This window comes from Lagenorhynchus albirostris, chromosome 11 (genome assembly GCF_949774975.1).
Source record: "Lagenorhynchus albirostris chromosome 11, mLagAlb1.1, whole genome shotgun sequence".
Classification (NCBI taxonomy): domain Eukaryota; kingdom Metazoa; phylum Chordata; class Mammalia; order Artiodactyla; family Delphinidae; genus Lagenorhynchus; species Lagenorhynchus albirostris.
The window spans coordinates 3189194-3205460 of NC_083105.1; the positions used below are offsets into that span (position 1 = coordinate 3189194).

Genomic DNA, 16267 nt, shown 5'->3' on the forward strand with positions numbered 1-16267 from the left:
TCTGTGTCACTGGGAAAGGTGGGGGTGGCTCAAGGGCGGCCAGCCAGCCGGTGGGGTCCGGGTGAGAGGCCGGCTGGCCCCTCAGGCCCCTGCAAGGATGGCTGAACTCAGCAGACCTTTGGCGGTATGGCGGCAGCAGCTCTGCCCCAGGGCCAGTGGTAACTAGCACGCCCCAGCAGCCGCCCTCCCCCAGCGTGTGCTGGGCCTCTGCGCCTGGCTGTGCACTGACCCACCGACCTTTCTGTCCAGGCAACCACTGCCCCTCGGGCCAGAGCCCCACCCCCTCTTGCCTCCTGACGAAGACGCCCCCCTTGACCAAACTAGTCAGGGTCCTCCGATGGCTTAGACAGCCCTTGGCATCTAAATCCCGCCTTTGGCAAGAATCCTGAGGGGCTGGTTTAGCAAGGACACCTTAGGAAGAAGCTTGGTCCTGGAGGATTCAGGTCACTGGAAAGGCTGACCTGAACCAGAAGATGAGGTGGGCAGGGGAGACCGCCTTGGAGTCCAGCCTGGAATACAGGGTCTGGCCTAGGAGCTTGGAGGTCTCGGGTCCCGAGCGGCGGGGTCTCACCTGCCCTCAGCTGAGCCCCCCAGAAGGGGAGGCCACGCCCGAGCCCCCAGGGAGGGAGAAGACCAGGGCCTCGGCACCGCAGAGCAGGACGGGGACAGGGCAGCCCCGCAGAGCCGTCACTGTGACTGGTTCCCACAGATCCATGTTGTTTCGGCAGCTGGCAGCCCCCAGGGAGAGAGCGAGCCCTCCAGGCTGCGCCACCAGAGGAGAAATACCCCCGCAGGCGCCCCTCCCACCCCAGGAAGGCAGATGGAGTGGTCACCTTCGGGTCCAGCAGGTATTTACGGTTTGTTAACGTTACCATGACAACCCTCTCTGATGAGGCCGCCGGGTTGCATAAATTAATGACCTCAGTGGGCTGAGCGGAGCATCGCTCTGTCCCGCTGGAAGTTCTGCAGGTCAGCAAAATCACCCTCAGGGAAACCAGGCCAGAGGAAAGGCGCGCCTGCAGTGGGGCCCGCGGGGGCCCTGGACCCTGGGCAGCCCGTGCAGAGGCCCCACACGAAGCTTGGACGGAAACCCTCCTGACCTGGGGGAGACGCGGGAGGGGCTGGGCAGCTGCCCACAGGTTCTGGGTGCAGGAGCGGGGTCCCCCCAGCCCCGCCCACCTGCTAAGCTCTGAGGTTCCACTCCCTCCCTCCCAGGGAGCTCTCGCCCTGTGGACTGAACGCCATGGAGGCACTGGGACCCCAATGCGCATGTCTCTCCTGGGCCCCCTGCAGACTCCAGTCCCTTTATCCAACACCTTCAGTCACCTCACCCAAAAGGCATCTCCGAGGTCACATGTCCAGGACCCAGCCTCAACCCCACCCCGCCTGACGGCAGCTCCTCACAAGGCACCCCCATCTCAGGTCAAGGCAGGGGCGGCCCCTCCCCTCCACCAGAGACACCCCTTGAACGTGCCACTCCCCTGTCTGCACCACTGCTACACAATGAACTCCCCCCCGCCCCGAGCATGGTGTTCAAGGCCCCCAGGGGCTGGGCCCAGCCTTTCTGCAGCCTGTTCTCCTGCTCTTCCCTGCCCCCCCCTCCACAGGCTCCTCTCCAGGCTGGACCTCCAGTTGGTCCCTCCTTCACCTTTGCCTGTGCTCTTCTCTCTCCCCAGAATGCCCTCTTCTATCCAACAAACTCCTACTCATCCTTCAAGGCCCAGCTGAAAGGTCCCATTCTTAGCAAAGACATCCCTGGCCCTCTCAGGCTGGATGAGCCCCCAGGGCACCCGTTTCCAGCCCTCTATCAGCATCATTCACGCCCTGGGGCTGAGAGCCGGACAAAGAGCAAGTGTGACAAGTCCCTGGCCTCCCCCCACCCCCCCCACCCCTGCCCGGCTTTAGCTCAGGGCTGGACGCAGGGCGTGCGTGAGCAAGGCTTAGATGCAGAAGACCACAGGGAGCCGGGCCCCAGGGCCCCGGGACCGCGCTGTGCCCTGCCCAGCACCTGGCTGCACCCAAATCACTGAGCCTTTGGTCAGACGGAAAGGAGGGTGCCCACCGCCCTCCCGCAGGGCCCGGTGAGCCCTGAGGGGCGGAGGGGTGTGCAGTGGGAGGCCGCGCTCTCGCCTTTCCAGGGTAATTATTGCAGCCGGAACCTTGAACCACACGTCTTCCTTAGGCTACCAAAATAGATGACTACATTATGACACTTTAAGTTGACAAGTAAATCTTATTATAAGATGTAATGACACCATAAAAGACATCTTAGTCGTTCCTTTAGTCCTCTCGTCCCGCTGACAGTTCATTACATCTCCCGCAACGTGGAGAACTAACACATTACTGGCAGATCGATGGAAATCTTGCAGGAGCACGGTTTCCCAGCTCTGGCCCGGCAGCCCTGGTGAGCACGCAGGGCCGGGACCCTCAGCCCGGGGCAGGTGTCAGACTCGGGGAACGGGGACTCGGCTTCCCCAGGGGGCAGGACCCTGTGAGAACACCCACATGGGGGAGGGGAGAAAGTCCACTGGCTGCTGGACCCCGCCCGGGCCACATCCTGCCGGCCACTCCCACCCACCGCCCCAGGCGGTCTTTCCACCACCGCTGATGGTGTGCCCTTGAGTAAGTCACCAGACACCCCTCCCCCACCATCTTGGGCCTCAGTTTCCTCCTCTGTAAAAAGGGCAAAGGAGTTAGCATAAGGGGACTGTGCTGCCCCTCTCCTGCCGGCCCTGGGTCCAGGGAAAGATGAGGGAGAGAATGCAGGCCTGCAGGGCACAGGGACCCCGTTTCTGGATGAACAGACAGAAGTGACCAGGCGGCCCAGACAGTTGTGCAGGAGCTGCGAGGGGGGCCAGGACCCTAGAAGGTGGGGCTTTGCAAGGACCCTAGAAGGTGGGGCTCAGAGACACTGGGGAGACAGCCCCACCCCAGCTCCTGGGACTCGGCCCCCCTCCACCCCTCCTCTGCTTCCCAGTTCACTACCGGCCTCCACCACCTTCATGGTGGAAAAATCACATCTGGACAGAGAGACAGAGAAGACTGGAAGTCACGTGCAGAGCACACCTGGACCCTTCTCACCCGGCAACATCCGCCCCCCCCCCGAGGACACACCCATCCTGGGCCACAGGGCAGGCCCTCCTCCCCCCACCTCTGAAAAGCAGGGATCGGTGTGTTTCTTACATCTTCACACCTGCCTCTAATCTGGAAGTTCTGCTGTTTAAACCAGCTCGATCTGAAGCTGTGATTTTGGGAGGCTGATCATTTCTTCCATTCTTCCCACCACTATTAGCAAAATGCCGGAGACATTTCTAAGCACATTCTTTGAAACTGGGATAAAAGCGGGAAATGGTCTTCACAGAGCCGTGAGGAGAGAACAGAAGCGAGGGAGGTGGCCACAGCCGGGCAGGTGTGCCCGCCACGTCGGGCCCGCCACGCCCACGCCGCACCGTGCCCACCTTGACGCCCCCTTTCTGCACCCAGACCCCCCAGGAGGCCCACTCCCTGCGTCCACAGCCCCCAGACGAAGCGCACGTCCGCTTGGGGATGACCAGAGCACGGCTGGCCACCACCCCAGCTCCCCGTGGCCAGGAGCCCTGTCACCGCTGGAGGAGCTGCAGGGACCCCTGACCGCCTGGCACTGTGGGCCCGGGGCCTCCCGTACAGCTGGTGGGGCCGCTCCTGCGCGGCACCTCCAGCTCATCCCACCCCCCGCCCGGACTCCTCCTCCTGGGAGCCGCCTGGGCCTGGGGTGGCCGAGGCTGAGGCCACTCCCTGCCAGGAGGAGGGGGCAGAGGTGGCAGGTCCCCTGCTGTCACCTAAGGCAAGTGTGGGAGCCAGCGCTACGTGGGGCTTCTGGAGGAGGAAGCGGGGCGGAGCGTCTCCAGGGACACGGATGGAGCCACGTGCGGATACCCTGACAGTGGGCCTTAGACACTTAAAGACGCACAGGGGTTTCTCAGCCGGAGGAGGACATTCCGGGCAGAGGGAGGGTCCCAGCAAAGGCGGACGGTGCCCAGACAAGACTGCAGGGCACTGGGGCCGGAAGGGGAGCTGCAGGCAGCGGCCGGGGGAGGAGGGCATCGGGGGCACCAGCGCTGAGGCCGGGAGGGCAGGCGGCTACCCTGAAGGACGTGGCTACCAGACTCAGGGGTCCAAGCAAACCTCGGCCACTGTCCCTTACCGCCCAGGACCTCAGGCTCCCCACAGAAGCCCGGCCTCTCATCCCAGAGCTTGGGGCGCTGCCCTCTGTGGTCACCGCCCTGCGGGCGCTCTCCCGGCAGGGACTCAGGCTCCCCCAGCCCCATCCACAGCCATCTCTCCCCCGTTTCTCTGTCCCTCCCTTTTCCTCCCTACCCTTCCCTCTGCCCCCATCTCTCTCCCCCCTTCCCTCCCGCAGCCCCCTGCTGCCGTGCAGCGCTCAGGGGGTCATCCTTGGGCTCACAAAGTTAAATATCTGAAAGATGCCAGGAACTTCTTTTGGTTTCTATGGCAACGTGAGAAGAATTCACATTTTCCAGCCAAACTGAAGGAGAACACCTTTTTCTTTGCATTGTGGGTGGCCAATTATTTTTAATAGCCGGTCAGGGCGGCTGTCCCCGGGCCCCTCTCACCATTAGCATCCCCAGACAGCAGTGGCCTTGGGAGGATGGTGGCCACTGAAAGTTTAGTAAGAGATTCCAGGCTGGAGAGAGGAGCAGGGACCAGCTTCCCACCACTTGTCACCTGGGAAACCAAGGCCAGGCCGTGGCCATCTCTGCCCTGCGGCCTTGACTCCACTGGGACGACCAAGGAGGATCACTGTTGGGGAAGAATGGGTTTGGGGTCAGGTCTCCCTGGGCTCAGGCATCACTGTCCTTACTTACTGGGTGAGCCTGGACGTCCTTTCTACTCTCTGACCCTCAGGTGCTGACCCCTAGAGTGGACTCTTAATCCCCGCCAGTGGGGTCGCTGTGCGGGGCCCAGGGTCCAGGCCAGCCCAGGACTCCCTGGCTATAGGGCCCTGGAAAGTCCCTTGGCCTCTCCAGGAGGCCCCAAACATTGTCATTCATTCGCTCCTAAAATATTATCAAGGACAAATCAGAGGCCCGGTGGGGACCACCCTGAGCTCCTGAACTAGCGGTTGTGGAGATGGTGGTCCAGGCCTGAAGAAACGAAGGGGTGGGTGGGGGAGAGGGAGGGCGACTGATGGAAGGCACTGGCTCTCGTGAACACGGGGGCCGGCAAGTGTGACCCCAGCCGCCTTCCTCGGTGCTGCTCCCCGACTAACACCGGTCCCTGCGCCAGAGACAGACAGAGGAGCGCCCACAGGCCTGGCCGCTGTTCTCCCGGACTTGCTGCAGTAGTCCCCCCCTCCTCCGCCCCTCGGAGGGAGGAGGACCCGCCCCCTCCCGCTGGTCTCCTCGGTCCAGATCCAACGCCCCTTCGCTGATGTGCATCTGGGTGTGTCTCAGTTTCAAATTTCCACGTTGGCTTCGGGAGTTTCTCCACCTCAGTCTGCGCTGGTCTCCCCTGGAAACCTCCCTCCTCGCCCGCCCCCCATCCAGTCTTCGTCTCCGCTTCCTTGTCTCTCCCCAAGCGCCTCTCCTGATTTCCCTCCAAGCTGAGACCCGCCAAGACCTTCCTCTACCTCCATCCAAGAAGAGGCCGTATTCTCTGGACAGTAAGCGCCTCCCCCGTTCTTTTTATTTGTTTGTGAGATAACTCGACCCCCTCGTTTGGGTCGCTAAACGCTAAGGCCCTGGTCACAGGCTGTAATTAACCGGGACACTCTGAGGTCCTCATTTTCTTCCATGACACCTGAATCCAGTTCAAAACCATGTGAACTCGGGGTGGCCCAGCCCTAATGAGCTCTAGATAAGAGCTGCATTATTAACCCCAAAGCAGGCAGGGGGCCTGGGGGCCAGTGGCCTCTTAGCCTGCAGACTCAATGAAACAAAATAAAGAAAACGTTAAAAGCAGCACGAACCTCCCTCTGTGGCTGCTTCCTGGCCTCCACTCCCCCAAGTCCCAACCCTGCTGGGTGTGGGCCCAGGTCAGGCTGCAGCCAGCAGCTGCTCCCCCGGGCCCAGACCCCACTTTCCCCAGACCCCAGGACCGCTCCTCGGTTAAAGCCCCACCGCGAGCCTTTTCAGCTCCTCCGGGACCCAGAGCCCCTGCCCAGGCCGCAGAAGCCAAAAGCCAACCTCACAGCTGTAAACGCGTAGGCCACCCGGCATGGCCACGCTTGGTCAGGTACGGCCAAGGCCCCAAGCCCCAACCCCACGCCCAGCCGTGCCTGGGGCCTCCACCTGATGCATTGTTTTGCTAAATCCTGGTCACCGGGGTTTAGCAGAACAGGCTGTAAAGCCATCTGGCATGTGGCCTTTGGAAACAGAGCCGTGTGACTACCTGTTCAAGGTATTTAGCGATTACTGATCTACTCAGTTTTTATTTCCTTCTCGAGTCAATTTTTGTAATTTGTATTTTTTCTCAAAATCGTCCATTTCATCCAGGTTTTCAAATTCATACACAGCTGCTCGTAGGAGGCCCTTATGAGTTTTTTTAATTAATAGATTACATTTTTTAGAGAAATTTTTGAGTCACAGCAAAACTAAGAGGAAAGTACAGCGATTTCCCACGTACCCCCCAACACACACGTGCAGCGCCTCCCCCATTATCAGCATCGTCCACCAGGGGGTACATTTATTACCTCCACGGACACATCAATATCACCCAAGCCCACAGTTGACATTAGGGTTCACGGCGGACACTCTGTGGGTGTGGACAAATGTCTAATGACATGTATCCACCAACAGAGTATCATACGTAGAGGATTTTCACTGCCCTAAAAATCCTGTGTCCTCCACCTATTCCCCCCTCCTCCACCCCCCCCACCCCACCAATCCCTGGCAACCACTGGTCTTCTTCCTGTCTCCATAGTTTTGCCTTTTCCAGAATCTCATCGAGTTGGAATCATACAGTATGTATCCTTTTCAGATTGGCTTCTTTCACTTACTAATGCATTTAATGTTCCTATATATCTTTTCAAGGCTCCATAGCTCATTTCTTTTTAGGACTGAATAATATTCCATTGTCTGGATGGACCACTGTTCGTTTATCCATTCACCTACTGAAGGACATCTTGGTTGTTTCCAAGTTTTGGCAATTATGAATAAACAGTTGTCTGTAGGTTTTTGTGTGGGCATAAGTTTTCAACTCCTTTGGGTAAAAACCACAGAGCTTCAGCATAATTGCTTCATCATATGGTAAGAGTATGTTTAGTGTTGTAAGAAACCATCAAACTGTCTTCCAAAGTGGCTATACCACATATGTACAATGGAATACTACTCAGCCATAAAAAAGAACAAAATAATGCCATTTGCACCAACATGGATGGACCTAGAAATTATCATACTAAGTGAAGTAAGTCAGAAAGAAAAAGACAAATACCATATGATACCACATGTACGTGGAATCTAAAATATAACGCAAGTGAACTTATTTATGAAACGGAAACAGACTCACAGACAGAGAAGGGACTTGTGGTTGCCAAGGTGGGTGGTGAGAGAGAGATGGAGTGGGAGTTTGGGGTTAGCAGATGTAAACTATTATATACAGACTGGATAAACAACAAGGTCCTACTGTAGAGCACAGGGAACTATATTCAATATCCTGGGATAAACCTTAATGGAAAAGAATATGAAAAACAATGTATATATGTCTAACTGAGTCACTTTGCTGTATGGCAGAAATTAACACAACATTGTAAGTCAACTCTACTCCAATAAAATGTATTTTTTTTAATGTATAAAAGCAAAGCGGCTGTACCATTTCACATCCCCGCCAGCACTGGGTGTTGCCAAGTTTTCAGATTTTGCCCGTTCTAATAGGTATGTAGTGATGTCTCGCTGCTGCTTTAATTCGTATTTCCCCAATGACACAGGACGTGGAGATTTTCATGTGCTTATTCGCCATCTGCGTATCTTCTTTGGTGAGGTGTCTGTTCAGCTCTTTTGCCCTTTAAGAGTTCTTGTGTATTTTGGATAACAGTCCTGTATCAGATTTGTCTTTCGCAAAGATTTTCTCCCGGTCAGTGGCTTGTCTTCTCATTCTCTGTTGCTTATGATTTTTAAGCACCTGCAGTTTGCCTCCTTTTTTTTTGGTTAATATGGTTGGATTTTATCCCTTAGAAATATTTGTCTATTTTTCATTCAACAAACATTTATTTAATCCCTACTGTGTATAAGTGCTCTTTCTAATGCTGGAGACAAACCAACTGCAAAACAAAGATCCCTGCTTACATTATTAGTCTACTTTAAAAATTAACTTTGGTTTTATCAGTCTTTTCCATTATTTGTGTTTCTTTTCTACTCCAATAACTTCTGCTTCTATATTTATTATTTTAATCTTTATGGTTTTTTTTTTTGCACTTTTGCTCTCTTATTCTTCTTCCAGCTTAAGTTGAATGTTGAGCTAAATTCTTTTAAATACTTGTTTTTCAATAAAACATGTAAGGCTATAAAGTCTCGTCTACTTACTGTTTTAGCTGCACCCCACAAGTTTTGATATTTTAGTCTTTCACTATCATTTTGTAATTTCCAGTATGATTCTATTTTTATGATTATTTACATGTATATGGGGGCTTTGGCATTTAAATGTTCTCCTTGATTTGAATTTCTAATATCATTGCATTGTGGACAGAACATATAGGTCTGTATACTGCCGAGGGTTTGGGTTTACTGGAATCTCCCTTACAAAGGCCAAACATTTGTAAATGTTTTTTCACGTGCCGGAAATAAATGTGTAATCTCTTCGTGGAGAGCAAAATTCTATTACATCAAACCATCATTTTTATTTAAATCTCTCTTTTTAAAACTTTTTTCTTCCCTTGGTCCACATTTTCTGTAAGAGATGTGTCAACCTATCCGTTTATGCTGTGGAAACGTCATTTTCTGCTTTCTGTTGGGGTCGTGTCGCCCTATTAACTCAGGCCCATGACTCACCAAGGCTGTCTCTTCGTCACAGGACACAACCCTTTGTCCTTGTGAATATAGATATTCTCAGCCACGCTTTCTTTTGGTTAGTATCTCCCTCACATTTATTGTTTTCATCCTCTTATTTCAAATCCTGTGACATTTTGTCTTAGGTGTATCTCATGTAAATAGTATATTGTTGGATCACATTTATTATTTTCATCCTCTTATTTCAAATCCTGTGCCGTTTTGTCTTAGGTGTATCTCATGTAAATAGTATATTGTTGGATCTTATGGGGGTTTTTAAAAAGTATAATGTGAATCTTTTTCAATAGGTGAGTTTAAGTAATTTCTTTATCATGATCACTTGCATATCTATTTGAACTTCTTTGGACCATGTTAGTATTTCCTACTCACCCTATTTTTCCTTTGCTTCTCTCCAACTCCTTTCCTATCTTCTCTTGACTCGATCAGTTTTGTTCATTAGCTTTCTTTTTCCTCTCCTGGAAGTTATACTCTCTACTTCTATTCTTTTAAAAGTTATCCTTACATTTTAAAATAATTTCTTAAACTTGTATTTTCAGAGATGTTCTCGAGTAAACCAGGTGAGTGGGTACCACCAAGGATGGGAGGGCAGTGGTCATTCGGCAATAACGACCGAAGAATCCCACTACCAGAAACTAAGGCTGAGAATGGCTAAGGCTGACCACACCAAGAGCTGGCAGTGAGGACGTGGAGAAACAAGGACCCTCGTAACCCACCGGTGGGAACGTAACCTGGAAAACCAGTTTGGCATCATCTGCTAAAGTGGAACATACCCACCCCACGTGGCCGTGGAATTCCACCTCTAGATGCACACCCGGCAGAACCGGCACGTGTGCCCCCAAGGGACGTGCACACAGATGTTCAGAGCAGCAGTATTTACAACAGGTCCGAAATGGAAGCAACTCCAGCGTCCACCACCCACAGCGGAATGGGTAAATTGTGATCCACTCAGAGGAGAGAAAACGACAGCAAGAGATAAAATGGACCACAGCCGCCCAGACACGGGGATACCTTCACTAACAGAAAAGTTGTTTGCAAGAGTCTGTCCGTGTGATTCCTTCAGATAACACAGTTTAGGAACAAACAAAACCACACGATGGTGTCAGAAGTCAGGGTGGCGTCCTGCTTGGGGAGGGGGCCCCCGGGGACACCGCGGGTACGGGCCATGTGCTACTTCTTGACGGTGATGGTGGCTCCTGGTGTCGGCCTTGTGACAACTCACTGTCCCTGGATTTGTGCTGTGTGGCCTGCTGTTATTAGCATACATCAGTTTTAAAGTAAAAACACAAAAATCATTGCCAAATCTTCCGGAAAAAATAGGAGGACTGAAAGAGCGGATTGGTTTTCTACTGCTGTTAATAACTTACCGCAAACTTAGCCACAGGGTCGCTCAGCTGCTCAGACGTTTTGTGACTTCTTTTTCACTTTTTTAAACTACGAATGACGTGAACATCTTGTCAGGCACTTGAATCGCTTCCTCTTGTGAATTGCCTATTTTCTGTGCTGTGCCCATTTTTATTTCCAAGAATTATTATTTCCAGTTATTTTCAAGCACTCGGTAGATATTAAGGAATTTCAGCCTGTCTCACCTGTTTGTTATCATTTATCTTTGTTTATCTATTTATTTATTTTTTTGGTGGTACGCGGGCCCTTCACTGTTGTGGCCTCTCCCGTTGTGGAGCACAGGCTCCGGACGCGCAGGTTCAGCGGCCAGCTGCTCCACGGCATATGGGATCCTCCCGGACCGGGGCACGAACCCGTGTCCCCTGCATCGGCAGGTGGACTCTCAACCACTGCGCCACCAGGGAAGCCCATGTTTATTGAGGTTTTAGAGCTCTGCTGGTTGTGCAGCATTTCTCCCTGGTGCATACTATAGATGTTTATCAGTCTTTTCCTTTATTGTTTTTGCCACTGGCATTGTGCTCAGAGAGCCTTTCACTGTTCCTGGGTATAAAAATATCTGTTTCTATTTTGAGTATTTGGGGGGATTTATTTAATATTTAAATCCACTCATCTGGAATCTACCTGGGTATATAGTTCTTTTAGCCTCAGTTTGTCACTGGAACGGGCTCACGGGTTAGATGCTTCGTGCATGGTCACATGGTCACAGAGTGGCTGCGAGCACCCCCTCGGCCATCCTTGTGAAGATCCTCTCCATGCCAGGGACTGGGCTGGGGTGAGGCTACAGGACTAGTGAGACAAGGCCTTGCAGCTGAGAGGGGCAGACCCCATGGGGCTAGGGTAGCACTGGAGGGAAGGGGACGAGAGGGGAGAGGGCCAGCTGGGCCGGGCAGGACCGGGGAGGCTCAGGGAGGGCCCAGCTGCCCGACACTCTGAGCAGGTTCCACCGAACACCAGCCCTGAGAGCTGCCCCACGGGGCTGAAGGCCCAGCGGACACCTCCGGCTCAGGGTGGACGGGCCCGCAGTCTCAGGCTCCATGCGGCTTAGTCGGGACCCGCCTTCCTGCAGAGACGCCTCCACGTGGCCAGGGGAACCAGGCTGCTCAAACACAGGGGCCATTCTCCCATTTCAGATTCGCAGTTGACGGCAGCACGAAAGCCCTGCCCGCCCCCCACCCCCCGTGAGTCCTTCCAAAAGCACAAATCGCTCAGACCTCTCTGGCCTCCACGCCCAGAGCCCCACCCTCCCTGGCACCAGACCTCCCCAGGGCCCGGCCTCCCGCTCTTCCGTCTCAGCTGTGGGGCCCACAGGCAGGGCCCCTCCTCGTGCCGGGCAGGGCGAGATGCAGAGGGGCAGGGGCTCGTCTCAGACCCCTGGGCTTTGGGCCACCCCTGGGGGCTCGCGGACCCTAAAGCGGGCCTGAGGAGCAAACTGCTGGGCCCAAACACCAACAAACAATGACAGCAAATGACAGCCGTCACCAGCTGCTGAGCTGAGACCTGGAGCCTGGCATCTCCCGCCTCCTGACTGTGGCGACGGGGGTGGGCAGCGTGTCTCCGCTCTGTGGCCTCGAGCCGGCACCGGGGGACTGCGAGGGTCCACCCAGCTCGACGCAGGCTCGTGCGGGGAGGAGAGGTAAACAGACCCCCCCACCGCCCGGGGGGCTCCAGCCCACCCATGGGGACGGAACCTCATCCCAAGACGGCAGAGAGCAAAGTGCTGCCCTGCGGGGCCCCCAGCGTGGGGGGGCGGGGGAAGGGCAGACGTGGGGCGCCCAGAGGAGGACAGAGCACCATGAAAGCAGCCCTGAGAAACCGGGAGGATGGGGGCTGGCTGAGGAGGGGCCTGGACACCCCGGGCTGGGGGTCAGGGCAGATGGGTGTGTCCTGGGTCCTAGCAGTGGGGAGGAGTAGGCCCCAGACCCGGGCGGCTGCCCCAAGTAGACGCTTGACAGACCGTGGCCGATGGGGAGGCCCCTCCTGTCCCGGGCCGGCCTGGATCCTGACCCCCAGCCGGTCAGCCTGGGCTTGGGGTTCAGCTCGAGTCTGAGTCTGGCGCGCCTGCACCTTCAGGTCCCCACGAGGCCCTGATGGGCTTCAGCAAGGCTGTGGGTGCCGCACCCAACGCCAGGCCTGGCACGCTGCAGACGGCCTGTATGGAAAGGCCCAGAACTCGGACTGTCCAGAGGCTGCTGTAGGGCTGGGCCAGGGCCCCTGGCTCTCAGCTCTCCCCCGGCCTCAGACCAGACAGCCACCTGTGACCCAGCACCCGGTCAGGGCACCCTGTTCCTTCAGGAGAGCCCCCGAATCAAAGGCCAAGGCTGGATTTTCATTGCATCTTTATTCTGTTTCGCACATTGTATTCCAGACAGAACAGCCTCTAATCACTTCAGACGGATTGGCTCAGGTTCCGAGGACCCCGTCAACACCCCTGCATTCAGTTCCAGGTTTACATACACGTGGAGACACGCACAGAGCCTCACTGAACTTCACAGATGCTTCCTATCTGAAAAGTCAACTGCCTCCAGGGGACATCTTTTGTGTCCCCAGCATTTGGGCTGCACAGACTACCCGAGCCGCGGTGGGCAGTGCCCGGGGTCTAAGCAGGACGGGCCTTCGTGGAACTGGACGCCCGGCAGGAAAGCAGCAGCGGGCCACGGGGGCCTTGCGCGGGGAGGAACCCCTGATGCCAGGGTGGGGGGCAGGGACCGGCCAGTAGGGGTGCTCTCCGTCTGCTCTAAGGCAAGCAGGTCCCTCCACTGATTTGGGGGCTTCTGACAGTTGCACAGTATTTTGTGCTGATTTCCACGCACATGTAACGAGCCAAAAATAAGGAACGCACAGCATCACACACGTGCAACTGTGTACTTTGACCCTCGGCTGCACAGCCTCCGGCCAGCGACCTGGCACCTGAGCTGTGCCAAGATGGGTGGTGGCGGGGCTGCCCCGGGAGGGCTGGCAGGTGGTGGGAAGAGATGCCTGCGCGTGGATGAAAGTCTGGGGCAGAGGTCAGGAGCCTGTCCCGGGCTCAGGGCTCAGAGGCTGTGGCTGTGGCCTAGAGCTCCACGGGGGTGTCCACGTCACCACGGGCGACATGCCCGTGACAGGTGCTCTCTGGCCGGGGCGGGCAATGTGGGGGAAGCAGGACGAGCCCTGGCAGAGCCCAGGGCAGGGCGGGTCTGGCACCTTCTGCAGCTGGGCTCACGGCCCCAGTGACCAACACACAGCAGCAGCGATCAAGTCCACAACACACCCGGAGACGCAGCAAGCAGAGGGGCGCGGGCCATGTGGCCCCCGCCGTCTGGGTGCAGGTGCAGCAGCAGAGCCCTTCACGGCTCCGATCACAGAGCTGGAGCGTCTGGACCCACCTGTCCAGGTGGCCCAGGCGAGCGAGGCTGTGGCTGGCGGCTGAGCGTCCGCCCGACGCCCCGCACCACCCAGCGAAAGGGCTCCCGCCCGCGCAGGCTCCTCGACAGACCAGCCGGGGCGGTTCTCTGTTTCCAGAGGTCATGGATGGAAAGTAAGGCAATTTCTAGAGGCCGCACTCTGCTCCCAGCTGCTGCAGCCGGAGGCTCCCCAGCCTCGCCGTCTGCCTTCCAGCCACGTTTAGGCCAAGGGAGCAAGTACGCGGCAAAGTTAAAGTGACGAAGTTACAGAAATCCGCCTGCTGTCAGAGGCCTGGGAGAGCAGAGACTTCATAGGTTAGTGCAACGTTTCACTTGTGACTTTGTCTACGTTTTATTCTCTTTCACTCAACAGAACAGAATTTTTACATTTCCAGGTAGGTAAGGAGATGGCTGCCACCTCCCTCTGCCCCCGGCACCCGGACAGCAGGCCACTTGGAGAGGGTCTGCCTCTCAGGCCGCCCCGGCTGGGGGCTCCACGAGGTGGGCGTTTGGCAAGGATGCTCCAGGGTCGGGAGAGGGGGACGCCCGGCCCCTCTCTGGCCCCGCGTGGCCGGGACCCTCCCTGGCTCTCTTTGGTATCTCAGAAAACAGAGGCCGCCTGGCCCTCGCCAGGCCCTGGACCACGTCCCGGCCAGCCGCTCCAGCAAGGCCTCTCCTTGGCCGTGGCCTTCAGCCGGCCGGCAGTGGGGTGTGCTGCCCGGGGCAGGGAGGCCACGCCGGTGGGCCCGGGCTCATTTCTTGTAGTGATTGGGGGCGTCCGCGAAGACAAACTTGAGGCGGTAGGCCTCGGCCAGCAGCAGGCTGACGTCTTCGTCGCCCCAGTGGGCTGTGGGCAGGTTCTGGAGGAAGAGCAGCAGCTCCTGGGGGGAGAGAGACAGCCTGGGTCAGACGGGGCAGCTAGCTGTGTCGGGCAGGGGCCCCGCGGGAGGAGCCCTGAGGAAATGCACAGGGCCACGGCGGGGTGAGCCTGGGGGGCCGCCGAGCCCCCGAGAATCGTGTCCCCTCCCAGCTTGAGCCCGAGGGCCCCACGCCCTGTAGCCAGGAGGAAGCCCCCCGGGAGGCTCCCAGGCCTGCTGGGACGCGGAGGGCAGCGCCAGCACCGCGACACAGCCGGGCTGCACGCACGCCCCCGGCCTCCCGGCACTCTGGGGCCCAGGGCCATCTGGGCGGGGATGCCCAGCCGCGGGGGTACTCAGGGCTCAGACCCAGAAGCCAGGCCTGGGCTCAGGTGCTGGCTGTGCTGCCTCCCGGCTGGTGGACCAGCCGCTGACCACCTCGGGGCCCTGGGTTCCCCATCGAGACAAGGGCCCCAGCTCCCACTGGGGCCGCCAGTGCCTGGCGCTCGGCGATGCGGGGGCCTGTACCCGGCCTGCTGTCCTCACGACGCCCCCCCGCAGCGCACGTCCCTCTCCCCACTCCCCAGTGGAGAGCCACGCGTCAGGACGCTCTGCCAGTGCGGCTTCCCTGTTGCTGCTTTCCCTTCCTCGGTCCCATTTCCTTTTGCATTTTGGACACTTTCTGGGGACCTTTAAATTGAATTCATGGAGCAAACTTCACTGGCAGAACGTCCCCGGGGATGTATCAACGCCAATCTGCTGTCTTTCACCATTAGATGCAGCTTACACGGACGCCAGTCCAATTCTGAGCAGGTCGTAAATAAATACCTTTGATTTGATTTTTAATCCACTTCGCTTCATATTATCATGACCTCGCTACCTGCAAGGTGAGAAGCAATGCCCCCATTGCGGTAGCTCAGCAACTCTACTGCACACTCAATTTCAGAATCTAATTTAGTCCCCCAGGTTCAGTGGACGGAGAGAGAATAGAAATGCCTGGTGGTCCGCAGCCTGCAATGTTAAAGAAGGAAAAATCTGTCCGGGTGACCTTTACGAGAGGCAGGGGACACAGCCGAACATGCCCTTAAATGCAGATATTTTTTTAAAAAGGCCTGTCTTATTTACGAGCTGGGCAGCGACACCTTCGACCTGGGAGCCACGGCACATCTATTAGCCACATCATTCGGGAAAAGGGCTATCGGTCACGATGCTGTCACTGGGTCACACCCCAGGGGACCCGCCAGCCCCTGCGATGGTGGCAGGGAGGGCCCGGTCCAGCAGCCCGCGAGGGCAATTCCGTTTTTAATCTTAACTTCTCTGTAAACAGTGCTGTGACCACGTCTGCAGAATAAAAGTTAAAGGAAGGTTTGCTCACAACACTGAGGTTGTGAGGAATCAAAGACAAGTCGCATCCCCGTGGTTCTTTTCTTCCCGTGTCCACGAGATGCCACCACGGCAACAAAGCCACGGCCTGGGGCATCCCACCCCCTCCATCGGCCTGTGTCACCGTGCCCTCCCATGCTGGCATGTGCTGTCCGCGGTGGCCGGGAGGGACCGTAGCGATGGTGCCGTCCCCGCTGCGCAGCCTGGAGGCCTGCTGTTCTCAGCCCCCAGCAAGGTCACG

At 56.6% G+C, this 16267-nt stretch overlaps 1 protein-coding gene across 1 annotated transcript in view; it reads right to left on the reverse strand.

Annotated features, from left to right (window-relative positions):
- Nucleotides 1-12722: 12722 nt before the first annotated feature.
- TBC1D22A (TBC1 domain family member 22A) overlaps nt 12723-16267 on the reverse strand; it is a 319915-nt gene continuing 316370 nt past the window's right edge. Inside the window, exon 13 of the mRNA XM_060165087.1 lies at nt 12723-14667. Within this exon, the coding sequence (XP_060021070.1) occupies nt 14539-14667 (129 nt within the window). The 3' untranslated portion in view covers nt 12723-14538. The remainder of the gene's footprint in view (nt 14668-16267) is intronic.